The sequence below is a fragment of the Macrosteles quadrilineatus genome, unplaced genomic scaffold (assembly GCF_028750875.1).
Source record: "Macrosteles quadrilineatus isolate MER2022 unplaced genomic scaffold, UCM_ALF_1.0 Scaffold_9__3_contigs__length_116548681, whole genome shotgun sequence".
Classification (NCBI taxonomy): Eukaryota; Metazoa; Arthropoda; class Insecta; order Hemiptera; family Cicadellidae; genus Macrosteles; species Macrosteles quadrilineatus.
This window is the reverse complement of record NW_026542602.1, coordinates 7,184,846-7,211,935: the sequence shown is the minus strand read 5'-3', so window position 1 is coordinate 7,211,935 and position 27,090 is coordinate 7,184,846. Positions and strand designations below refer to the sequence as shown.

Genomic DNA, 27,090 nt, shown 5'->3' with positions numbered 1-27,090 from the left:
AAGACCAGTATATTTCCAATTATTTTATGGGAAGTTTGAAATATCGAGAGTTTGATTTATGACGTCATTCCCGCGCGTTATAAGCTATGCCACGTTTTGAAAATTATTATAAGCTATAGAACAAACGAGATTTTATAAGCTGCAGCACATTTGAGTTATACCATTATAAGTTATGTCACATTTGAAGAAAACCGTTATAAGCTATGCAACATTTCTACGATTATAAGCTATGGAACAATTTAAATTTCCCATTATAAGCTATGCCACATTTTTAAGATTATAAGCTATGCAACAAATTCTTAATTATAAGCTATGACATCGTACCCTTATTTTGACTAGAGAGTTAGTCCTCAGTGATTTTCAGTTCAGTGAGTGATTCTATTTCAGTTTTCAGCTTCAACGTTTCAGTTCAGTCAGTCAGTAGTGTTACGTTTCGGCGGCCGTGAGTATCGTGTTTGCGCATGCGCCAAAGTGTGCCATTGCCATGCGCAGTGGAGTTGTCAAAATAAGTTCCGTTATGTCTTCGTCTTCTCCTTCTGTCAGAAGTGGATCCTCCGTTTCGCGTTGTTAAATCTTTGCTTATTCATAAATAGCGAGTGATTGAACCGTATATTGTGAATTATTTGAAATAGTAATGAATCGGTTTGTTAGTGAATGTGTTCATTCCAACGTTAGTGCAGTGGGATAAGTTTTACTGGTGGTGTTGTCAAATCCGATTCTCAAAGGATTATTCTGACATATGTGTTGAAAGTTCCTCTTTTTATATTCGGTAAGATCAAGTAATGTTCACTTAGATAGGACAATGAAGGTTGATTTTAATCATAAATATGGTTCCTAAGGTTATGTTATGGAGATGGGGTGATACCATGTTCTAATTCAACATAGGCTACACTTGACCAGACCTAACTTGAAAGCCAAGTCTGCAGAACTAATTTAACTCGAGTTTATAGGTTTAGGCTATGTGCATTATGTTCTCGCATGCTTTTAAATAGAGGAAGACTCCTTAAGTATACTTGAACATTTTTTAAACCATAGGCCTATATCAATTAAATACAGTAAGTTAAGTTATGTAGTGCCTAACTTATAAAAAGGCTATACTTACCTATTCCAAGTCTACTTTGACAATTTAGGCCTAGTAGCAAGTTAAAAAAGTTGAAACCTTCTAAGATAGATCTCCTCTTGTACCAACAATTCTTAAAGTAACTTAAGGCCTAGCCTACTTGGTGTCTAGCACTAAGTTAGTGCTGTTGTCTAGGGAAAAGTTCCATCACTGCCCCCTCGCCATCACATACTACTTTACTAACACTAAGTGTTCCTCCACTAAGATAAGTCTTATCTTAGTAGAGGAAGACCACGTGCGATAGAAATTTTCGCATAGGCCTAATGCTCGCTGCTAGGGCTCTTCCTTGATCGTCACAAGCATTATTTCAGTGACAACATAGGCTACTACACCTAAAAGCGCAAGGTTGTCCCATTTTTATTAAGGCATGTTTCCTCTGTACCTTACTTCTCTGTGATGTCCTAACTAATGAAACGGTTGGTCTAAGTAAAAAAGCTACTCCTGGCATCCATTTCCCTCCATTTTAAACACTCATCCTTCACTTGTAAGTTAAGTTATTTGGGTTAAGATAAGTAAGTTGTAGGCCTATGTTTCCAATATCAGTTGATAAGCTTAACCGGGTAAGTACTTCAAATGGGCTCACCTGTGGCTAAATTAACTCATAAAGTGATTCTGGATCAGAAACATTAGGCTTAGGCATTAGGTTATTCTCACTAACTCCATTCTACACGTCAATCCATGAATCATATGCAGCTAAAATAAGCTCACAAAGTGCTTTGCTGTCTTGTAGAAACTGATTGAAGAACAGTTTTAGGTTAAATAAGTACTAGAATCTACGTCAAAATATCAAAGTTCGTTTTGTTGACACCAATCCTAGGAGTCTGATAACTTCTCTAAGTTAGTTGGTAAAACCCTCTTATTTTGTCATGATACCGGTTCCATTAAATTTCTAGTTAGGGCCTACACTGTTTCACAAAAGACTATCCTGATCATGTATTTATTCTGTTTCAGACCATGACAAGTTCGCCCCCCGTAGTGTCTAGCTCCGCCGCTAGTTCTGTATTCCCTCCCAATGTAAGTTCCCCCTCCCCCACACCCTCCACCACGCCTTGGCCTACCTACCCTCATGCGGAACCTATCTTCCTCCAGACGAGGCTGGCACAAGGCATTGCCGGAGCCTTTGTATGGGTAGCACTCTTCCTCACATGCCAACAGGTTAGTTACTCTGATTCATAGAGATATTCTTAACATGTTTAATAGCTGAAAACGATAGTTACATAGTGCTCGTCTGATGATGTTGCCAGTTTGACTCTGTTTAACCTACAGTCTTTAATGTTTTGAAGCTGAACTGAGTTGTCCGTAATCATTCGGCTTTTAATAAATGATCCTGTTTAAAAAATCAGCTAGTGTAGTAAAAAGATCTAATCAAAGGCTACTACCACAGCCACCTTCAACTACAGGCCGCGGCCAGCGAGAATTGGCAACGTCGCACTGAGCATTAACTCCCTGCCATTTCACCATTACGGTAGTACGGAACTAGTGGTCGTGGTTTAAATATACTGCATTTTTACACCCTTACAATTGAGATAAAATTTTGAAATTTGGTACAGAGAAATTTGGTATGGTTTTGAAAATAAAAATTTCTTTTGGTGGTATATATTTTTTTTTAATTAACACATTAGAATACCCTAATTTAGGAAAAGTGAAGTGAAAAAGTAGTCGCCTACTAAAATTTTTGTTTGTTGGTCAGAGAAGTTTCGTCTGTGTGAAAAACGGTAGATAATTAAATATACTTTGAAAAGAGGTTGAAAAGAGCGACCAAATCTCAGTTTTTAGGCGGGGCATGGCGATTAGCGCTGCCCGCAAGCTGTAGTGTAGTATCGCATAGCTAATATAGTTAATTAATGTAGGCCAACTGAATTATTTCAAGCAGGTTAATATGCCTTTTGGTTATCCTCAAGAATATTACTTTTGTATAAAATATTGCTTTAATATACATACATTCCCAACCAGTACAGAAGTTCAGTTATATTTTAAAAGCTCTACCTGTGTTCCTTATATTTTCCCCTAATAAGTAATTTATTATTACAGCCAACAGCACAGCATTGAATGCATTTCAAAGACAGGTTAACTATTTACTACAATCCAGCCAACAAGTTTACACGTACACTGTGCACACTGCACGACTTAATGTCTTCATAATTAAATACCGTAGACTAAACAAAAATGCCTTTTCTTTTTAGTTTTATTAATTTTGCTTTAGTTTATTATGGATTTTAAGTATCTGTTATATTTACACATTATATGTGGTATTATGAGAAATAAAAATATTACTTCATTCATTCTGTTATTGCGCCACCATTAATAACTAATCCATTGAAAATATTCTTGCAACAGACAATCGGAAGGCGGGACTAGCGGAAACTTTAAATTTTGCGTTCATCAACCAATAGTGGCGTGACGACCACCATCTTGGTAGAATTAGGTGGTATTAGCGAATAACTAAAATTACCGGCAAGGCTAATTGCGGTTGTTCTTCTGTATTAGCTGTTTTTTATGTCTTTTTTAATGTCTTTTTATGATATTGATATTTCAGAAATAGCTGAAACTGTTTGCATTTGTGGAGTAAATTTTAAAGAAATAGTGTCAAAAATTATTTTGAGAAAGAGCAATGTTTTGATAAATAACTGAAAACGAAAGTAAAATAAGACAAAAATAATAGCCACCATAACCAGAGAAAAATGTCAATCGTTTCTTTAATAAAATAATTTTATCTATTGCTTTTGTTAATTTTTACTTTGTATAGTAAACGTCATCATTCTAATAATTGATAAAACAATAGCTTACATAGAAGCTGCAACTAAATAACATTGTAAATAGGATTTAAATTTTAAGTGTTTAACTGATAATAAATCATAGAGTAAATACGTAGAAGAGACGGAAGAAAACTACAACTATACGCCTAATACTTATACGTTCAATGTACCCGTACTGGTACCGTAAAAGGTTTGAATAAATATTGTATTATATTCTTGTATTAACACAAAAGCCTCGTATAATTCTTTCCTTCTTTTCCTTCAGATCAGTGTTGTCAGATATAAAACATCTAAATTAATAGATAATTTGCGTGCTTGCTCTATAATCCTCTGTGGCCCGAGCGCTAGCGTTCAGTGGCGTAGCGTAGCCATCCAGCCATCCTATGCGGTGTTGCCACTTCGAACGCCGCGGCCTGTAGTTAAAGGTGCTACTACTCAACCTCTATTTTTATTCAGCTAGGCTAGGTCTATACAAGGTTTGTCAATGTCTTACTAAAACAATTAGAAGAACATTTTGTCAATACTTAACCTACTTAATTCCAATGCCAGTGAAATTTTACACTATTTAATGTCTTTGAATGGTAAAATCTTCGCTTTGTTACATTTTACTGATAGCCTTTATTAAAACCCAAACTGAAATAGAGATCCAAAGCAAGCATGTTCAAATTTACTAATGTTGAACTTTTGTGGATGCCCAATACATAACTAACTTAGACCTACCTTCCCATATAAAAGTACTTTCTACTTGTGTAAAATATGTAAAATTATTTTGTGTAAACTATGTACATGAAAATAAGAATGCTATGAAACCCTGACCTAACTTTACATTCTGAAACCACTCTGTAATACACATTCAACATTCAACATGATCTTCGTCAACATCCTTGACCTTTGGCGAGGAAAAGTCTATTCTATGTAGCCTATTAATGTAGTTTTTTGTATAAAAACACGTCTTTTGAAATGAGTTGCTACAGCAACACATAGAGTCCTAAGTAAATATTGAGAAAAAATTAAGCATTTTTACCTTTTAGTTAGTACAGTTATGTTTTTCGTCTAAACAGAAATACTCTATTAATTTCAAACCAGGTAACAAATCTTCAGATTCTACACTGGTCTTATTTCACGATCAGAGTACCTCAGACAGTAAATTCTATCCTTGTTATACGGAACAGTCGCGGCCAAAACCGTGAGATTGATTGGTCACGGTGGCATTGACCGTCAAAACTTTGTCCTTCCGCTCATCTCTTATTTTTACTTTCTTTGTCGCTTTTGTAAGCATTTGTAAGGAATTGAATCCAGGGTTGTGCATGGACATTATGGTTTTCATTGTTTAGTTTTTTTAAGTTCATGTTTATTTATAAATTGAATTTTAGATAGATTTTGTCGATTTGCAGTGGAAACAATTTGACAATGTGTACAATTATTTTGTGTAAACTATGTACGGTAACCAGATAAAACTTGTCTATTTGATTTATTGTGTTTCTTCTGGTATTTTCGCAGTGAATCAAAGTTCACATTGTAAAATTTAGTAGAAAAGAGGAGAAACAATTGGTTCAACATGCGTAAAACCAGATGTTAAACACAGGCTTCACACTTAGCTGTAGGATGAGGAGTCTACTTGCAGTACATATTCAGAGAACTGATTTGTGCCAATTAAAAAAATTTCTAAAAATTGTAAGTACCACTACTAACTACTTTACTAGTGACTACTTTTTCTTTCCGTGGAAGCAAATCATTAAAAATAATTCCCACATGCTTAACATGTTGAATTTAAAAGCCAGGGGCCGGAGGAGTAATAGATTTTATTATTGGGAACAAGACGGAAAACTTCCTAGGCAATATAGAATATATTGAATCTATAGAAAGGCAATTTCCCAAATTTTAATAATGATTAAATCAATGGTTTGGTAATGATAAAGTACAGACATACAGAAGAGCATTTGATTTTATATGTAGTTAAGCCTACAAGGTATATAAGATCCTTTCTGTTTTTCCTTTTGTTTCCATAAAGCAGACCAATTAATATTTTTTATCCCTCAAAACTCCACCTGAGAACTATAAAAACCCAAGTTGGCAGAGTCCTAGGTTGACATTAAAACAGGACTAGGCCTGTAATAATCCCTGGTGCAGGAGCTATTTTCTTTAATTTTAGCTTAATTGGTTCTGTAGATTATGCTTGTTGGAAAGATAGATAGACAAACACCTAATTCTTCAAATTATTTATTTATTTTTGTTTAGCCTAGATGTCCAACATTAGACCACTTAAGTTATTTTAATGGGAAGATTTTTCTTCATTTTTCTTGTCGTCTGTCTTTACTTGTTCAATCCCAGTACTTTTTCATTCAGTCAGACTGTAATTTCTTTCTCCGTTTCAAATCATCCTCACTGGTCCCTTGATTAATTAGGCCTACTTAAACAATAGTGCCGTGTGTTTATCTTGTAGTGCTTTAAGTATTTCCTTATTTTTTTCAATCCTCAATAGAAATTTCTAGTTCTCTCATCTATTCTTTTATTTCTGTAGGCGTAATACACTTGATGTCGGTTTTGCTGTTCCACAATTTTACCATGATTTTCCTGCTCACTGTCTCATATTGAAGACCTAAAGTAAACGTTCAAAGAATGAGATTCTTTCCTTTCTTATGGTATTTTTCCCTCTTTTTCACCTTTAATTGTTATATGATAGCAGGTCAACAGATAGATAAAAAACCCAAGTTTCCGCAAATTAATCATCAATGTAAAAAAAATTTCTGAAGGTCAAATTTCAAAATGATGCAAAATCGTCTATAGTTTGTGAAATACCGTTGTAGAATGATCAAAACTTTCAATTGAGGCTGGCAGTGAGGTCAGATCAAGGCAAACAAGTTCCCCCCCCTCCACCCCTCTGTCCAACAAGCCTTTCACCAGGCCACGCCATCGAGTGAAGACACTGACTTCTTTGTCATCAATACAGTCTCACAGCTGTGGGATATGCCTTTCTTTGTTACTTCCTTGGTTTCTCTCGGCCATTCGAGAAGAATACCTATGTCTTAGTAGGAGTTACTTTCACGTTGCTAGTTGTCTGTCTTTATATGGTATAAAAAAACTGCTTCCTAATCCTGTACTTAAGGTTTTATGAGGAAGAATTAAATTTTCAATGTTCATTAATTTAATGCTGAAAGTAAAGGTGACGTTGTCCAATCTATTTAAGAAAGACTAATAAAAGAGGAATTATAAATTACTTAAATGTAAAAAGCCTGTAACTAAAAACAAAATTAAAATTTTTAACCTTTGTAAAAAACAATTTAGTCTTTGTGGCGGGACTCGCCACAAAGACTAAATTGTTTTTTACAAAGGTTAAAAATTTTAATTTTGTTTTTAGTTGCAGGCTTTTTACATTTAAGTAATTTATAATTCCACTGTTATTAGACTTTCTTAAACAAAAACATATCTAGACCTGCATATTTTTAAGTTGCAGGATGGGTTTTTGATAATGTATATGCTACCTATTCATTTTGACATTTTTGTATCCTTCACTTGAAAACTGTATCTTTGATTTTAGCATAACATTGCTGGACTAGCAATGTTATGCTAAAATCAAAGATACAGTTTTCAAGTGAAGGATACAAAAATGTCAAAATGAATAGGTAGCATATACATTATCAAAAACCCATCCTGCAACTTAAAAATATGCAGGTCTAGATATGTTTTTGTTTGCTTTAAATCAAGTCAAATCATCCTTTATTCATTTTTACAAAATATACATGAATAGTGTCAATAGTATTAAGAATATCAACATCAAAACTAATAATATATAAACCGTACAGTCATTTGCTCTGCAAACTGTCAAGAGCATCCGCTACCTCAGATTACAAAGATAAATATTGCATCTACAGTGCTTTTACCTTTCATGAATGCATACTGATTTATGTTAATTAAAAAGTTGACAATGTTAAAGTAATCATTCAAATTATTAAAAATATTTTTTCAAAAATTTTGGAGAATGTCAGGAGTAATGAAATTGGTCTGTAATTAGCTAAATCTTTTGGATCACCTTTTTTATAACTGGTATTACGTTTGACAACTTAAATAAATCTAGACTATCTTCAGACTTAACTAATGGAAAGCAAGCATAAAAAGTAGTTTGAAAAAATGTAAAAATACTAATATATAAAGAAGATTTACATCTTTTGTTAAATTGACATTCTGGAAGAAGTAAGACCAATCCTCTGATTTTTAAACATTAAGAAAGTTAGAAATATTTACCTGAGAAAAATGTCTCACAAATATTGTTTTTTTGTTAATAACAGGTTTCTTATGTTTCCTAATGAGTAATGATAATAGGCCTACTCACAATTCACATTAAGATACTGAGTAAAGTGGCCAGATAAACCATTTTGTACATCAGAAGACAAACATATATTAGGGCTGAAATATTAGTAATAATATTATCAAGACATGTACTGGAGAGAGTTGAAACCTTTATTGTTGTGAAAAGTTTGAAAGACTTTGGTTTACAAATAATTGTTGGACAAAAACTGATTTAAGATTTTTGGAGAAAGTAAAAATTCCATAATTCACAGACATTTCCATATTCTGTTGTAGATAGATAAAACATTGCCAGAAGAACAAATTGCATACTACTGTAAAACCTACAAAATATGTCACACAAAAGAAAAATATCCAAGTTAAAATTTAATGGTTAATGTTATTTAATGTTTTAATATATTCTGGTAATATGTACCATACAAAAAAAGTTCTCATTGGTGAAGTCTGTAGAGAAGAGAAGAAAATGAGCTCACTATGACATCATAAAAGTAGGCTACGTCATGCTGTCTCTTGGATCGGTCATTGAAACTTAACTACTGCTGTATATTTCATTTAATCAGCTGATGTTCGATAATATTATCTATGTTTGTTTTTAATTTTTTTTTCTTGTCAAAAATGTAGTTTTGATTAACAAAACTGGTGTATTTTCATAATTTGAGCATAATTATTCCAGGACATAATAAGTAGGTACTTGACGGGCCTAGTTTGATTCTTATAAAATTTAAATAGAATTATTGTAAGTTGGTGACTTAGTTAGTAGCACGACAGATTTGAAGCCTTGGCAGTCGTGTGTCCGCGTCTTGGTTCCCACCACCAAATTTGATCAGTATCAGTTCACCATACTGTACCAGTTTACCCCTTACTTTGCTTGTGTTCCATGCACAGAACTAAGGCCTATTATAGACTGGAAAATGCAAGGTTAAAAGAGACCGCAAACCGCATAAAATTCCTTTGCTATCCCAGAATTCTCTTTGGTCATTCCCCTACGGTCTGATTGTTATTTCCCAAAATTAACCTAGATAAATGTTTGTCATTAAATCCACATTAGATATTCCAATCAATGACCTGATATGGTATCTTTTACAAAAACTGATACTGTATAAGAACATTTAAAAATATAACTTTCAAATAGCAAACTGTCCTTTTCCAATGGTATAATAATAGATTATATTTTAGTTTAATGGGAGCGAGCTGGTCTAGTAAGGAAGTGTGGGACTTAAGTCCCCTGAGTTCAAATCCCACCAATGTATTTTATCCAAGTGATGATGCCACATCCCTCTAGGTCCAGCCTGTAGTAATGTGAAAACGGTTCTGGGCCAGAGCCAAGTGACCTGGGCTGTGAAGGTGGGACATAATAAAAAAGATATAATAATAACGAATGACTATGATATTTACATCATATTTTTATACTATACAGTAGTGATAACTTACAACAAATTCTCTTATTCTGGAAGAACCAAATCAATCTTTACTTACCTCTATCTATTGTGTAAAAATATTGGATTAATTTAGTACATCTTCTATCAATTACAGCATCACATAATTTCTTATTGTTTGTTTTAAAATATTTTGTTAGTACATATTGCACTTGTTGAGTATGACTGGTCTAGTGGTTAAGCAAGGTGCTTCTGTTTTGAGGTACATAGGTTCAAATCCCTCTAATCACCAATTGCTTTAGCTCCTGATAGTGTGACCAGATGGTTTCAAAGCCTGCATAAGCTGTAGATCACCTACTTAGAAAAAAATGGATTAGTCGCTCAGGCAAGAACTTACTTTGTATTGGAGAACTCACTACAGTAAAAGCTATCGATATACTTTACTACATCTATTATTAGTCAAAGCTTTCACTATTCTTCGTATTTCTACTTTATTACTGTTTGGGATTAGGTAGAGATTTAAACTGTCACAAGTTTTTTGTCCAGTGTCAATTTATTTATAGAGATGTGCTAATTTGTTTTGACAGTTCTCAAACTATTGATGGTTATGGCATGTTATGTAATGATTCTTCTACACAACTTCCCATTTTTAGACTTGCTTCAGTTGAAACTTTTCCTTCCATACAGAAATTATAATGAACAACCGGTTTGTAAAGTTAATAATGAAAACAAAAACTAAGTTACACACAGTTATTGATAAAGTAAATTACAATATTAAACATTGTTGATGGATAAAACAAATATAATAAAAGGCGTCTTCCAACAGGACATAATTTTTAGTCTCCTATTTTGCCCAATGATTGCCGTTACTGGTCTAAATTGTTTACCGTTTTAACATCTTATACCTGTCAATAAACAATAAACCTCTGGGAAATTCTTACAATTAACTTTGGTGTATTGAAAAGAGTTGGAATAGGCTACACATACAGTATTACTATTCATATTGACACCACTATGTAAAATGCCAATGAAGGAATGATATGGTTGTGAACAAACACAAGGTCGCTTGATTAAGATCAGTGGACAATGTACAAAGTTTACAATAGCCTGGAAGATAGTTCAGTCAGATGCCGAGGTGTTGGTGTTAAACCATTGTGACCACAATTGTCTGAGGCTTTGTGGCGTTACTGAGTTTCATAACATTGTCTGATTATGCAACTTCTCTCATCCCTTCCCCCCTTCTCCACTCTTTGAGAGCGAGGCGGGGGGAGGAGAATTTTGCTGTGGAAGAAGCATTTTACTCTAAAGGTAATTTTTGCTGTATTTCGTAAACCTTATAAACAATACATTGTTGGAAAAAATTCTCTATGTAAAAATGATTCCTAAATTGTTTTACATTTCATGAACGTTTATGATCTTTGCAAGCTCAGGTGTGTGTAAATTGTTGTATTATGGTTAAAATAAACCCTAAGTAAGGCTTGTGTAATTTAACAAAAGAACAGTAGGCCTAAACAAATTGAGAAATGTCATCTGCATAATCTTGATAATAAAATTGAAAAAAATAGCTTACTGATTAATAACCAAGTGACATTTTTGTCTTGTTTTAGTAAGTACCTAGTTACGATTTAATTTACAACCGAATTGCTACTGTCATTGTCTCCTACGGACTCTTTTTTTTAATGAAAATAACTACTTTATTCCACAACTTATTTATTGGTAACAACAGTCTTCACTGTATGAAAAACACTTAATTTATTCAGTAGAGAGGTAGAGGTATGTTGACAGTTGATAGAATGTTCACATAACTAACAGTACCAGGTTATCTGTATGCTGTAGCTACATCGGTAACTGTCCCGTGACCTCAATCTACCAACTGTATTGTCTTATCGTCTTTTATTTACGCTTTCTTTGTACAACGGAGTACATTTCCCTTACTTAGATATTATGTGGACGTTGTTAGGTTTTTGTAAGAAATATTACCTCACGCTGTGGCTTAATTTACTGAGTATTGGACATTAAAGTAGTTTATAATGTTAATGAAATTATGATAAATCCCACACCAAAGTTTAAATCGTTAAAAGTAGCAGTACCACCTTCTCTTCAATGAAAAATAAGAAAATAATGTAAAAAGTGAGCTATCTAACAGTGGTTTTATGGAAATAATGTATTTAAATAAGGCCGTTTTTCACTATTCAAAACGTTACGAAACAATATAGGTCAAAATGAAATAAATAAAAATATTGATAAAATAAAAGGATTAACTTATCCAACCACAGTTGCTGGTATGACAACTAGTTTCGTTCCTAAGAACTTCGTCAGGTCATTGTATGTGGTTGCATACAATGACCTGACAAAGTTCTAAGGAACGAAACTAGTTGTCATACCAGCAACTGTGGTTGGATAAGGTAGGTAATACTTTTATTTTATCAATAATATATTCCCACCAAGGGTCACAATAAATAACATAAAAATAGTAAAATACCATAAAAACTTATCTAAAAACCTAATAAATAATACTCTAATAATGTTCACTATGTAATCCAAAATTTCTACATTTTTTTATTTTATATCTTTTTATTAGCTGATCTATATCACTGATGAAAATAAAGAATACTGAGTAAACCTAACCTGTTTAGTATTTTTTAGGCTTACATGTGTATTTTTTACTTGAAGTTATTTTTAAGTTTAATTTGGACGATCAAGATTTAAAAATAATTATTTTTAGAGAAACAAAAAGTTTGATTTGATGAATTTAGCATGGATTAGGAATTAGACAATATAAATCAATAAAACAGAGGATTGGGCAGACGACCTGTATGATGTGATGTAGGTCACAAGGTTAGGGGGTTTCACACAGACAATCCTAGTTCCCAGCACTTTCACTTTGTAATCCTGAGTTGTAAGAAATGGCCCTCAGTAGTAGATTCCTGCACGGATCATGGTGTCCAGGAAGTGATTTAAGTGAAATGTAACATGTAGCTGAGTGGTTAGTGCTTGCCTTCAGATCTGAAGTTAGCCGGTTCAATCCCAAACAGAGCAGATCCTGGATCTAGATGCTGTTTTTCATTTGGCTATCAATTAATGATGTTTTATAACAATATTTCTAAAAGTCGAAAGGTTTCGACAGTTCCCTTTCAAAGAAAAAAATTAAAAAAATCTATAGATAATGAAACACCTACAAATTCAGCTAAGAGAGTTTAAATTTTGTTATATGTACTGAACATATGTTTAACTAGTTTTTATGATGTGAATGAAAACGCTCTGACCGAGAGTTGTGTGTAAATAATTATACTGTTAACAATGAAATGAAAACTACTAGCTTCAAACCAGTTCTCAAGACGTTACATAATTGTGAGGAGCGACGAGGAGGTACAATTTTGTTTCCATCAATCCAAAATTTTGTCAACAAAATTCTACTGACTACTTTTGTTACAAGCACAAGATTGACAAAGCTTACAACTTGTCAAAACATAAATGAATATTCAACATTTAACACCACAATGGAATGCTTCTCAATTAATGCAATCAAAATTAAAATTTGTAGGCCTACGTACTTAAAAGCATAAACATGTAAATAAGTTAAAAAGGGTGTTGCGACAATCCATAGCTTAAAGATTTTTCTTAACACTCAAAATGTGAACCAGGAAATCAGCGCTTGTATTTGAAAATATAATTGAAACAAGAATGCAAATAGCCTAGCTGTATACACGTTGTTCAGAATATTAAAGTACAAAGGATGTCAAATAGCCAATATCATGTCTGTGTCTATAAAACTGTTTGACGTCCAAAGAGTAATGTAATAACTCAGCCTCTGTGTTCTTGCTATCTCAATTTGTTGTCTGCAATATGTTGTGTATTAGCGAATTTCCCCTGTAGGAGAAGAAGCTATTGCAATAGGTTTATAGTAAAACTTATAGTAAAACCGGGATGTATTAAAAAAATTGCATTTATTTTTTATGATGTTCCTAGATGGCAAAATCACTACCAGTATCTGTTCAGATTCATATATTATAGCTTGATAACTTGGGTAAAAATCTCTTTGAATCTTGATCATAGTTAAAATTTAGTTAAACGTATAAACCTACGTTTATTTGAGCGAATTTGTGAACCAGGATGATCAGACTATGAGAAACAGAGTTTTATGGGGGTAAAAATTGGGTTTTAATATTTTTGGCCCTAAAATGTAAAATTACACAATTTTTTTCCAAACTATTTTTTAGAGGTTGAAAAACTAAAAAAATATTATATTGAAGCGTTGTAAGCTAATTACAATGCAAATTTTAAAAACCCAGTAAATTTAAAATTAGCATACTGTTATTTTCTTTTTTATTGCTTTTACCACCAAATTTGTTTATTTTATACCGGGCTACTAACATTTCACTAAAGTCATGCTTTATTAAATTGCTAAACTTAATTTTAATATATAGGGAATAAATCTGACATATTTATGGAAATATTTGTAAAAATCCAAATGGAAATAATACAGAAAATACACTTACTTAGTCTGCAGATTTGCTGCGGCAGAGGTATTCAACTATAATACCAATTGAAGTTTTGTTATTTTTTTAAATTACAAAATAGTTCACATCGAGACCAAAGAGACAATGCGTTTGAATGTTAAAGATGAAGTACGAAGGTAAATGAGTTAGATGATAAATTTACAATGCTAACACGACCGGGTTGTTATGGTGACTATCCAGTCTTTATCTCTTTGTTACTGTTTACTTAACTTTACTGAAAAACTTCCTTTTTAAAAGAAGCTGTGACGTTTCTTTACATTAAGCATATAGTTTACAGGTTGAATGTTTAATTGGCTACAAATCGTGTTAAGGGTTAGATATTAAGTATGTTGGAAACGAGGCAAACCTAAACAAACTTAGATTACCAGTATGTATTGTTACACCTTATATAGTGGTAAAAAATGGAAGAAATTCCATGAATTTAATGAAACTCCAACAATGCTAAAGCTTAAAGTCAGGAATATTCGCAGACACAGTGGGTTTTGCTGCAAACTCTCACTGACTTGTTATCAGCTGACAGTTTAACATGGCAAGCTGGTTACTAATCCCCTGTTATCTGTCACCTATGAATGACTACACACACAACCTCTCTCTGTTTCCTCTGATTTTAGCTTTCACCCATATCCAGTCAGTCGCAGACACTTTGGTCATCCTGTCTTGATGCGCCAGGCGGAACAATATCGTGCAATCGGTCGTTGTTACCATACTCTGATCGTAATGTAGATCGTCTCTATGGTTGATGGATAAAACACAACATAATTTCCTAGTTCGATCCCGATTCATAATATTGTGTAGTTTATCATTGGGCTATGAATTAACGATGCTGTCTAAAAAGGTTTAGATAGTATGGTATTAGATGGCAATCAGCATTTGGACTGCTGACTAAAAAAAAACTATAAAATGTCAATTGAGTTGAAATGCAAATAAGAATACATTAATTTCATAATTTTACCCTTTAGAAAAAAGAAAATTGAGACCTATTACTGGTAATTTATTCCGGTGAACTTTTATTTGTTAAAAAAATATTACAACATATATTGTTGTTTATGTATTTTGCTTTTAATTTTTTTTAATGAACAGTAATATTTAGTAAGACAATTAAAAGAATAGGGCCTACAGTTTTAATCCAATGTTTATTACTATTTCTAAATTTAATTTGTTGTACTTCTTTATTGTGTTACCGGTACTGTAAAGTATACTTTACATCTCTATTTTGAAGATGAACCTAATTGTTCTGATCACTGTGCCAACAACAGATTTCTGATGTAAAATAACTACTGTTGTACAATATTGTCCTTATTATTATAATTTTAGTAAGTCAATGTAACTTTAACTTAATATCAGCTATCTTGGTAACTCATACTTGGCTTAAAATACCTACTTTGTATGGTCGCCATTTCATTGAAAAGTATAAAGTAAAAGTGAAAAAAGTTTAAACTAAAGTGCGTTCTGAGTGGCTTATTTAACTGCGTCCGATTTGATTGATAGGCGACAGCTGATCCTTATAGATGGAATTTCAATTTGTCCTTTAGGATTCAAACGTCAATGGTATTTTTAACTACCTACATTAACGTATATTATCCTAAATGGGTTCAAAAATTTAACAAGACTCAGAAAAATATTTTTTACCCATCTGAAAATCCTTGTCACTGACCCTCGATAAGAAACGGAGTTTATGTGTGTGTGTGAGGATTTGTGCCGAAGAGTTATAACGCCCTTTGCCTTTGCATTATTAATAGTATGGGTCGGCCGTCTAGTTCTTGCTGCATAAATATTGGAATTGTGGTTCCGTAGAAAGTATCATTGACTTTTGACTAAATGATGAGTAATTTATTGAAAGCGGAATAGTTATTTGTTATATATTTTTCTAGAAATGTGATCAATCTACATACATAGGTTACTTTAATAAATAAGGCCTCTGCCTTTCGTCACACGGAAACCTTTGGACCAATTTAGATAAAATGTCACATAAAGATTGCAACCGACTGTATAGAGGACTTTCATATTGCCCCATTGATAATTTGACTCAGTACTCTGTCTTAGACCATTAAATTTTAAAATGAAACATTCAAGCAAAATATTACATTGTAAGTTTTAAAATGAAACCTTGACAATGTACCTGTCTGTGTATTACTTTTGTAATAATTGTAACAGAAGTTATGTGCAATAAAGAATTGTCAGTTTTCAGTTGTCATTGATTCTTCCGGTAGGCTAGTAAATATAAATTTAAGTTAATAATACTTAAAATTGGTTCTATTGATGGTACTCTAATTGTTTTCTGGGGTAACGAGCTGGTCTAGTGGTAAATCGCAAGACTTCGATCCCCGAGCTCACCGGTTCAAATCCAGTGAATCACCAATGGACTTTATCTAAGTGATAATGCCTCAACCCCCTCTAAAGCTAGCCTGAAGTAATGTGGGAAACGATTCCGGGCTAGAACCTAGAAGGGATAACATTTTAATTATTTTCAAATATAAAATTTAAGGATCAATACAATTCACTTTGTCAAATTCCCGATGTGAAACTAATTGTGTATCAGTTTTGAAAATCGTAAAGAAGTATTTAAAATCTCTATGCTGTGGCTTAAACGAATAAATAGACGAATAAATATCATTTCATTCATTTCATCATTTCATTTCATAAATAAACTTTGCTAAAGCTATAGTCTTAATGTAATCAGAACTATGCTCATATTTCAACTTTACTTCAAAGTTTCTTGCTGTCCTGATTTTATAAGCAAGACATAATATTTCTCGTAATATTTAGAGAGAGAATGACGAAGATCTGAAGATTCCCAAGTTCAACATCGCTGCACAACTCACTTCATCAAACATTTAATCAACTGGTTTTTATTCATCACTCTTGTTTAGCCTCAAGTACATTTATGTCTGTTCTTGATTAGCAGTAAAAACACACTGCTATGATTAATCAACTTGGTTATTTAATAAATGTTTTTCTTTTATTGGTTTTGAAGTTGAAATCCAATTTAACTTACCTCTGTAATTTATTTCTGCTTAAATGTAATGTTGACTAATTTTTGCTTTAAAGAGGTTGGATGGAAAGGATTTTAGCGATGAAATAGTAGAGTTTTATGTTGGGGATCAATATGGGTGAAACTCTAAGGATTCATTATTTTTGAATTTGTTGTTGTTTCTGTATTGGCTGACATTTTTTTTTATTATTGTTTTACTAGGAATATTAAGACTTTACCATTGTTCAGTGTATCTGGACAAAAAATTATGGAAGGAAAAATATTTATTTTAGCAAATTTCTCATACAGAAAATAAGCTATTATGGTCTCATGGTAAGGCCTGACAGGTCTACAAACATCTATGTTTGTAGTCCTGAAGGCCTGGTCCCAGGACCGATTTACTTTTATGTTTTGATGACTCTGGAGGCCAAAACTACCTTCCGTTTATCAAATTCATATATATGTGTCCGTTAGCTCGATAACTCTGAGACAAATCTTCTGATTTCAATGAAATAAAAAATTGTCTGAAACTACTTCTAACTATTCTAACGAGTTCACTAACCAGTTTAGATCGGTCTATGGATGGGAACAGGGTTTTTGGAGGCAAAAATATGTTTGTTTCAGATTTTTTACCCTCAAAACATAAATTTTGCTATTTCATGCTTAACCATTTTCTAGTAGGAGATACATGCTATTTTACATTCGTTAAATAAAATATATCTGATTTTGAAAAATAAATCACATTCATTCATAAAAGTGTAAAAATTTCCTTTTAGCACTAAAAAATAACTAGTCTTCAAAGTTTGCCGAGAGGTCCTGCTCAGTGATTATCTCACTTTAGTAGAGTGCCTCATTAAAATTATCCACTCCTCGCTAAGAAAAACCCTTATCACATTCCATTTCCAGCATAAATACTGGCGGTTAAATAACAGGGTTAAGTGAAGAGACGTATGATTAAACAAACGTTGACCTAATTTAGTCACTCCGGGGAGTAATAGAATATAACCCCTCTTACCATATTGTTACATTCCATGTTAAAGCCTTTTTGCCGGAATAACTTTCATGCTTTGAAGAAACTTAATCAACTTTTGTCCTGGGATGAGGACTCATTTCGCATGCAATTCCAACTTCGAGAAATATTGTGCTGGAAATTTGCTAAACCAATATAGTATTTTCCCCAAGTGTTAACTTTTCATTTCGATTGTCAAAGTAATTATAAATACCAATATTAATTTTTTGTTTCTAAAAAAAATATATTTGCGTTTTCCACACCATTGAAATTTTAATGATTCTTATGTAAGGAAACAGTCCACACCCTGGTATTATTATTATGTCCAATTTTTGTTAGATAGATAACCATATGATAAATAATTGCATCTTGGTCTAGAATCAACCTGCTTAGCGTTGCACTAGCGACATTCTAATAAGAAGGCAAGTGTTATAAGCATTTGGGTAACCAGATTTTTTCCTTTAGATGACCTGTTACATTTTTGACTTTCACTTAGACGGTACTTTTTCAGCTCAAATGCCTTTTTGTGTTTTCTGGTATTGTAAACAAAAAAACACTATCAAAATTCTATTTTACCTACGATATTGGAATTCTAATAGTTAGAGGTTGTTCGCCGCAGGCCATCGCTGAAATTATTTTAATTTTAAAATGTAGGGTTAATCCTCACTGAAAAACTCTTTTTTCTGAACATTAAACTCTAGCTTACCAAACAAAGTCATTGACTTTTAGAGGTAGTTAAAATCACCATCCAAAAGAAAAAAAAATATTTTATTTTCCCTCCATCCATTGATTTATTGGGCGTTCAAACCAGTGTCTTTAGTAAAGTTTTTTTGTAGCTGAACATTAGTACGACGAAAACGAGCGCACCTAATAATCTTAGGTTAGGTTGGATCAGGTGAGGTTAGGTTTGGTACAAATAATGAACCAACAAACCAGCAGTTGCCTGTTGCACACTGAGTCACTTCAAGTCAGGTTAGGTTAGCTAATCTCAGGTTAGGTTACCGGTAGTTTAGTTAGTACAGTAGAACCTCTTTAATCCGAACCCCTGTAATCCGAACGTCCACTAATCCGAACGCCTCATTGCTGTACTCTATACACAGTACAGTAGTTCTTTATTGTATACTGTATTTATTGATATACGCACCGTAATTATTTCAATTGTAATGTACATTACATTTTATTCCCTATGTTTACTACTGTATTAAATAAACACAGTATTTTACTTTATAAAGCATTTTCCACTTATCCCTAGCTATTGTTATGTAAAAACAACAATATGTTCTGTAATCCGAACAATTCAATAGTCCGAACTACCCCTGGTCCCAATTAGTTCGGATTAAAGAGGTTCTACTGTACAAATAATTAAATGAATCACCCAGATTTTGGCTGTTGCTCACTGAGTCAGGTCAGGTTAGGTTAAGTAAGGTTATGTTGGCACAAATAATCAACCGACAAACGCAGAAGTTGGAAGTCGCATAAAAGGCGTTCAGATTGTTCCTAAGTCTAATCTTGTACTAAACCAACTAATCAGCTGATATCTTGTTGCAGATATACAGACATCTGCGTTGGTACACCAACCCTTCGGAGCAGAGATGGATCATCAGGATTCTCTTCATTGTCCCCATCTACGGCCTGCACTCGTGGGTCAGTTTGTTGTTCTTCAACAGCGAGAGTTACTACGTTTACTTCTTCACTGTACGAGACTGCTATGAAGGTATTGTGAATTTTGTACTTGACTAATACTTTTGTGAGTCTGAGGCTTAGTAAGAACTACGCTCCTATGGCATTCTCATTTCCTAACTTAACCCATTGGTGCCGACTCACGAGCGTTTCTCATACAGTTTTCTTTCTATAACAATTCTAAAAAATCTACAAATTCTGTAAAATTAATTGCTGACATTGGGCACTGCAGACAGCACATTAATTTCTCCAATGGGTTAACATAGAATGCTGGGCTAGCTCGTAACCGTTTGATTCATTACCTCAAGCTAAGGCTAAGAGGGTTGTGGCATTATTGCATGGATAAAATCCATTGGTGGGATTTGAACCCAGTACCTCAAGGATCAAAGCTCTGCGCACCTCCACTAGTCCAGCTCGCTCCCCACCAAACCAAATCATACAACCACCATGCTGTGTTAATTTAAGCCCATGTCTGGTGTGGTTTGTCAACCGTGAAAGTTGTCTTTTGTAATCTCTCGAGAGTTGAATTGTTTCAAGGATATGATCACCTCAAACGTTAATGAACCATTCTTCTGAAATCCATAACTGCCATTGTAAATCTGTCACGGCCCATTGACTGTTGTACTGGAGGGGAAATGGCTTAAACATCATGATAAGTGAGGTTAAAATGGGAAGCATGATTTTCAGTAGAAGTCTTCAGTTCAATGGTTCAAGCTACATAAAGAGTTTAGGATGAATTCTAATTTATTATACTTGAACAATTTTTGTTAGATTAAATATTTTTGTAATTTACACAATGAAGTACAATGAGTACATGTTTACTTTCATAACCTTTCACACACTTCATACACTCATTCACTTACATTTAAACGTTACAATTATTACCTACACTTAAAATTCATTTCCATCCACACAAGAAAAAAATATAGCATTAGTTTTAAAATTAGCAAAAGAAAAATGTCTTGGTCTGAAATGTAGTTGTACGTTAAAAAAGTAAGAATTTTTGTATCCCTGCATAAATGGGTCTGCTTGGGCATATATTAAAGATCTTGTTAAGTTATTAATGTTGTTGTACTTATTTATGATGTGTCTTTAAGTTTAATTGCGGAGTTGCTATTTCAACCTATACTTAATTACAGTAACGTTTTTGATTCTGAAAAAATACACTTGTCGACCAAAAGACATAAGATTTGCAATCTTATATTAACTAGGTGTCTGGGTAGCCAAAAGGTTGCCTTTAAATCCAAAGGCCGGCCTGATCGATTCCAAACAAGATCGTAAATGGACTCAGATGTAATTTTTCATCAATTAATGGCTTACAAAAGGTCAACATCAGATACAAGACCAGGGTTTCGGACCGTTTCCGTACAAAAACATTAAAAAATACCTCAGACATAGACATACACAAACAAAAAGTAGGCCTAAATAGAAAATTAATATTTTTAAAAAGAATGGTTTTGACGAGTTTGGTTGTTTCAGCTTTTGTGATCTACAACTTCCTCAGTCTGTGCTACGAGTATCTCGGAGGAGAAGGCAATATTATGAGCGAGATACGAGGCAAGCCAATCAGGTTTGTGCAAACTTTTACTGCTCTTCTCACTCTCTCAAGTACTTTAACTTGCAACAATATTTTTCCCTGGCGATTTTATTTGGTGAGGATTTGTCCATAGTTGAATAAACTTATGAAACTTTACAGAAATAATATCTTTATTGTCAGGCAAATTATTTTACATAACATCGATAAACGTCACACAATGTGAACAAAAATTAAATAAAAAAATTACATAACAAATCAATTTTACAACTACTGTAATAATAAAAATTTACAACATTCTTAAGGTGGTCAGAAAACTATGGTGTTCCCCTGTACAAGAATTGATTTTAGAAAATTATTTTTAAGGTTTAAAATTTCAAAAGATGTTTTTTACAAAAGAGAAACATTAAACTAATCATGTTGAATCCTAGACTCAACCTTGGTCTGTAATTTAAAAACTTTCTTAAGTTGTTACATTTAGTTTAAGGGTTTCATCTGACACTCTTGCCAGAGGTGAAACAGTTCTACCATTGACTTTAGATAGTGAAGAAGACATCTATAATGATCAAATCATGGTTCCCAAAATGTTGAGGGACTTTCCCTATTATAACAGTCTTTGCATATTACAGATAAAAACACTGATAATACGGACATTTATATAGCCTACTAGATTGGGAGGTAACCAGAATATTCTTAGGTTTTACCTTCACCTAACTGTTCATTTGGTGCATTGATAAAGTATAGACTGATTACCTTTATAAACGTAACAATCAAATAGTAGTTTTCTTTGTCATACCTATCCTTGAAAGTTGTTGTAATGGTTAAGAAACTTGTAGTGAAATTAGAGGAATGATTCTTTTCTTACTTTCGCTTTTTGATGTAAAACTAGAACTGTTAAAAAAATATGCTAAAGAAGTAGCTGATCTTGTCCAGTTTTAAGATTAGCTTATTATTATTTCTTTCACCCTTTACTCAGTTTCACCTTATATGCACCCTGGACTGTAGTAAATTTGTATATTTTTCATGTTCAGATTGGCACAAACAGATAAAACTGCCATAAAATAAATTGCATTCAGTTTTTTAATAAATTAGATCTGGCAGCAAAACTGGTTCCTTTCAATAGGTTTAAGTCCAAAATGTTTGAGTCAACAATCCATACTATTAAAGGCTATAACAGAGTATTTAGTGTCTAATGTTAATATTGATTTTTAATTTAGAACCCACTATTTTTCTAGTTTTAGTTTTTATTTCTGTTTACTATGCCTATTCCTTGTAAGTGGTTATAGCTTGTTAATGGCAATAAATCTCTTGGTTCTTGGAAAGTTAGGTGTAAATAACAGTCCATGTGTTTGTTACTAGCACATCCCGTCTCGGTTTTGCCAACGACGATTTAAATCAAAATCCTATTTGTTTTATCTGATTAAAAATAATGAACAATTTTTTACAAGGACTGTTTTCTCTGTTCAGGTCCAACTGCGTGTATGGAACGTGTTGTCTGGGAGGTAAGACCTACACCATTGGATTCCTCAGGTTCTGCAAGCAAGCTACTCTTCAGTTCTGTCTGGTTAAGCCAGTCATGGCGTTTGTCATCATTGTACTGCAGTCCTTCGGTCACTACCACGATGGTGATTGGAGGTTAGTTGACATGTTGTAAAGTACAGTTTCGACTACACTTAAACCGGCCGTGATTAAGTCCGATAAACAAAAAGTCGGGGTAGCACAAAAATTAAACATTATTTTTCTCATGACCCACCTTTACGTCCTAGGATGCTAGGTTCTAGCCTGGAACCGTTTGTACACATTACTTCAAGCTAGGCCTAGAGGGTCGTGGCATAATTACTTTGATAAAATCCATTGGTGATTGGCAGGATTTGAACCTGGGACCTCAAGGACTGAAGTCCTGTCATGTAACACTAGACCATTTCGCTCTCCTCCAAATAAAAATTTTGGAATAGTTTAAACTTCATGAAATTATGTTCCTAAAAAGTTATTCCAAGGCTTGTAGTTTGTCTTCCATTGAAACCATTATGGTTTTCCCAATTTTAACCCATAATCACAAGTCAAAATATCCATTTAGTACCTATAAACTATCAAATAAAATGATATTCGTGCTTTTAGTTACAAGTTTTCATTTACTAAGATATCAGGCGGAGATGCTTGTAAATGTTGATTAACTGTGTTGTGTGTAGTAATGGTAGTATGCAGCACATACAATAATTATAAGTGATAGCTGCTTAAAGCCTTGCGCCTATCCTAACACTTCATCTAGCTACCTAATAATGTTAGGAATATTCATTAGGTAGCTAAATGTAGAGTTAGGAGATAGGCTCACTTAAAACCTCTTGAAACGTAGATTAGTTAAAAACACTTAGCATTAAGAAAAGTCCAAATCTTACCTCATGAACTCTACTAACTTTCCCATTACGTTTCTCATCTTATTTACCTTGTTTGTTTCTTCTGCAGCTTGGACGGTGGCTACCTCTATGTCACCATCATATACAACTTCTCCGTCAGTCTGGCTCTGTATGGTCTCTACCTCTTCTACTTCGCAACTCGAGAACTGCTGACACCGTTTGAACCTGTGCTTAAGTTCTGCACCATCAAGTCGGTCATCTTCCTCTCTTTTTGGCAAGGTAAATGTGAAGATTTGTCTTGTTACGTAAGCTTTTTATTGTAGGGGTCTGCAGGCCACACTTTTATACTTCAGGTCGGGTCGGATCAAAAGTTTTACCCTTCTTGGGACAGAATCGAGTGCTTTTGGAAAGTGGCAATTAAAAATATTATTAATTGTATTACTAAAACCAGTTTATACATAATATTGTACATGGTGTGCCATATATCCTGGTGAAATTGTGATTATATTATGCTGTCACACAAGACTCCAAGGTTGTAAATATCTTCTGCGGCCATGGTCACATCATGAAGTCTTCTGTAGTCATGATGAAATGGTGAACATGATGAAATGGTCTTCCGCGGTCGAGGCAAAATTGTTAACTTCTTCTAGTCATGGTTCACGGACTAATTGTAGCTAATTGTGTCCCAGGTACGCTGTTGGCTGTGCTAGAGAAGGCTGGTGTGATAGAGCCAGTGGTGGACAGCTACGGGACTCCGACCAGTGCTGGTACAGTGTCTGCCGGCTACCAGAACTTCCTCATCTGTATTGAGATGCTGTTTGCTGCCCTCGCACTCCGAGCTGCTTTCCCCTACAGGGTGTATGCCACAGGCTGCATCACTGATGCTTCTGGCCGCAGTGTCACCATGCAGAGCATCTCGTCCAGCTTGAAGGTAACTTGGAGATTTTTTGCCTACAAATGTGTGTTGGTTATTAGCAGGCTTTTTTTTATTCAGGTAGGGTAGTGTCGGGTCCAAAATGTCCCGAAAGTCTTCTGCAGTCGTGGCAACATAGTGAACGTCCTCCACAACTACGGCAAAATCGTGAACGTCTTCTGCAGGAGAGTTTTTCTCTCTTCGTTGCACCCCCAACAAACCTAAAATCTCTTGGCCGATTAAAAAAAAGGCCCTAGTAATAGCAAGATCAAGAACATCTTCCATGGAATAGGCTATATTATTGATTGGTGCCCATGGTTATGGGGATGTTCAGTGGTCACAGCAACATAATTATTTTATGGCAAAACCGTCAACATCGCCCACGTGTGGCGAAATCGTTAATTTTTACATTTGTATCTTTGCAGGTGTTTTCTGTGTGTTGGCTTCACTTGAGCCAACTTGTACACAAATCAGATAGTTCTGACACTAATGATGCACTTGACAAGACACAGGAAGAAATCTATCAGGAACGATTGATTTTGACCGTAAGCGTTTACACGGTCGAACAGTTCCTGACCATGTGTGCGTTGTATTTAATCAGAAAGTTTCTTTCTGTGTCCTTTTGTTTTCTCAAGCTTAATTGGTAGTCCCCATCAACCATCACACACTGTCTTTGAAAATGTATGAAACAGTGAATAAAAAAAGTTCCCTTCCTTTGTTTCCAAACTAAACAATTGTTCTTTTGTATTTCAGGAGACGATGAATCCAAAAGACATAATGACGGATGCCATCCATAACTTCCACCCTCAATACCAGCAGTATACACAATACAGCTCTGGTAAGTAATTTGATCAAATACTTTTCTTAGTTGTCCCACTTTAACATTCAAGGTGGCTAGGTTTTAGCTCAGAACCGTTATACACATTACGTGAGGCCCAGAAGGCTGGGCCTTATCACATAGGAAAAATACATTGGCGGGATTTGAACACAGGACTTCGGGGACCGAAGCCCTACATTCTACCACTAGACCAGCTCGCTCCTCGTGATTAGATGAAACATTAATTGAATAGGGCCTACTGATTCTGTAGTTGTAGTGTTCAATCCTGGTGTTCAGTAAATCTTCACTAAATCAACAATTTGTGACAACCTCGAGTTTAGGGGTTGTCGAGTTATCCAGAACTGACATTTTTAATAGGTTTAAATAAATAACAGTTGAAGTTTCTTTTAATACAATACAAACCAAAAAAACCGCATCAAACCGTACAACATTTTCATTTAGACTAAAGGCTTCCACAATCACACTGTCAGTCACAGACTTCAAGCCCAAGGCAGCGATGTCGTGGGTTCGGATCCTGGTGACTGCTGAAAACTGTTATCAGTACACCTCACCTTTTTATTGTACCAGCTCACCCCTTGCTTTGCTGGATACGTTCCACGCTCAGGCAGTTAGTCCATGTGGACCGCCAAACTCTAAAAAAAAAAAAATTCGTGGCGTTGGAGTAAAACCGTGTCATATTGCTGATCTTTTGTAGCTTATTTCTAAGCATGAGGTGATGTTTCAGTCTTTTTGCAGATGGTAATTTTCATCAAGGCTGAAACGTAAAATCAAATAATCAGCGATAGGGCCTGGTTTTACATCTCCCAACAAGGGAAATGAGAATTTACATTATCTGTCTCAATCTTGGCAAACATAGCTCAAAAAAACTAGTGGAGTTTGGTTTTCTTCGTAGTTCATTTCTTCTTCCATAACCTTTTTATTGTAAATAGTAAATGTATATTTTTTCGAACACACACTAATGAACCGTGTGAAAAGCTTAACAAGTCGTGTGGTAAAGCTTAAATAATATTTATTTTTGTCATACTGCTGCAAAAACAGCTTTTTTCACTACATGTGTTGCGGGACTAAAGTAACTCTTTGCTCTAGAGAGAAATAAATCAACTGGAGTCTAGTACATCAGCTGTAAAATTTGTATATCTGAAAAATTTGTTTTCTGATTTCACTGACGTAAGTTAGTAGTCCCGATTAACATTGAATCACCATAAATCTTTGTTGTGTCATTTTGTTGTATTGTATAATATGTAACTGAAAATGAAAATATATGACTTTTTAGACATTCAGACGAATAAAAAAAGTAAAAGAATTTTGGTGGTAAAATATTGTGTTGGTGGAGTGATACATAATACATATAAATAACAGTAACAGCTGTTTGTATCAAAACATGAAGGAAACCATTCTGGGAACTAATTTACAAAGGTATAAACAATGTACGGAATTTCCGTTTGTAAATTATTTAGCTTTAACAATGGTGCAGTATGACATAAAATATTGTTCATCTCCAGTGCCGGATTTAGGGTACTTGCGGCCCTAGGCCAAATTACTTGAGCGGCCCTCCCCCTGTGGTGAAAATTCCTTGCGATCGCGGAAGGCGGAAGTAATTAATAGTGACTATCTCCTATACATCAAGGGAACATCATCGACACCTGTGATCCTGGATGAAATCGTGGACATCTCTCCTAAACCAAGTCAAAGCCATCATAGTTATCCGGGACTG

At 34.1% G+C, this 27,090-nt stretch overlaps 1 protein-coding gene across 2 annotated transcripts in view; it reads left to right on the top strand.

Annotated features, from left to right (window-relative positions):
• The first annotated feature begins 496 nt into the window (after positions 1–496).
• The window catches only part of LOC129004075 (transmembrane protein 184B-like), a 34,075-nt gene continuing 7,481 nt past the window's right edge, over positions 497–27,090 (top strand). Inside the window, exons 1-8 of one of the 2 annotated variants that reach the window (XM_054432462.1) lie at positions 497–769; positions 2,072–2,275; positions 19,606–19,771; positions 21,217–21,307; positions 22,739–22,906; positions 23,735–23,904; positions 24,315–24,556; positions 25,292–25,376. In XM_054432462.1, the coding sequence (XP_054288437.1) occupies positions 2,075–2,275; positions 19,606–19,771; positions 21,217–21,307; positions 22,739–22,906; positions 23,735–23,904; positions 24,315–24,556; positions 25,292–25,376 (1,123 nt within the window). In that variant the 5' untranslated portion in view covers positions 497–769; positions 2,072–2,074. The remainder of the gene's footprint in view (positions 770–2,071; positions 2,276–19,605; positions 19,772–21,216; positions 21,308–22,738; positions 22,907–23,734; positions 23,905–24,314; positions 24,557–25,291; positions 25,377–27,090) is intronic. The other variant, XM_054432463.1, reaches the window with a different exon arrangement.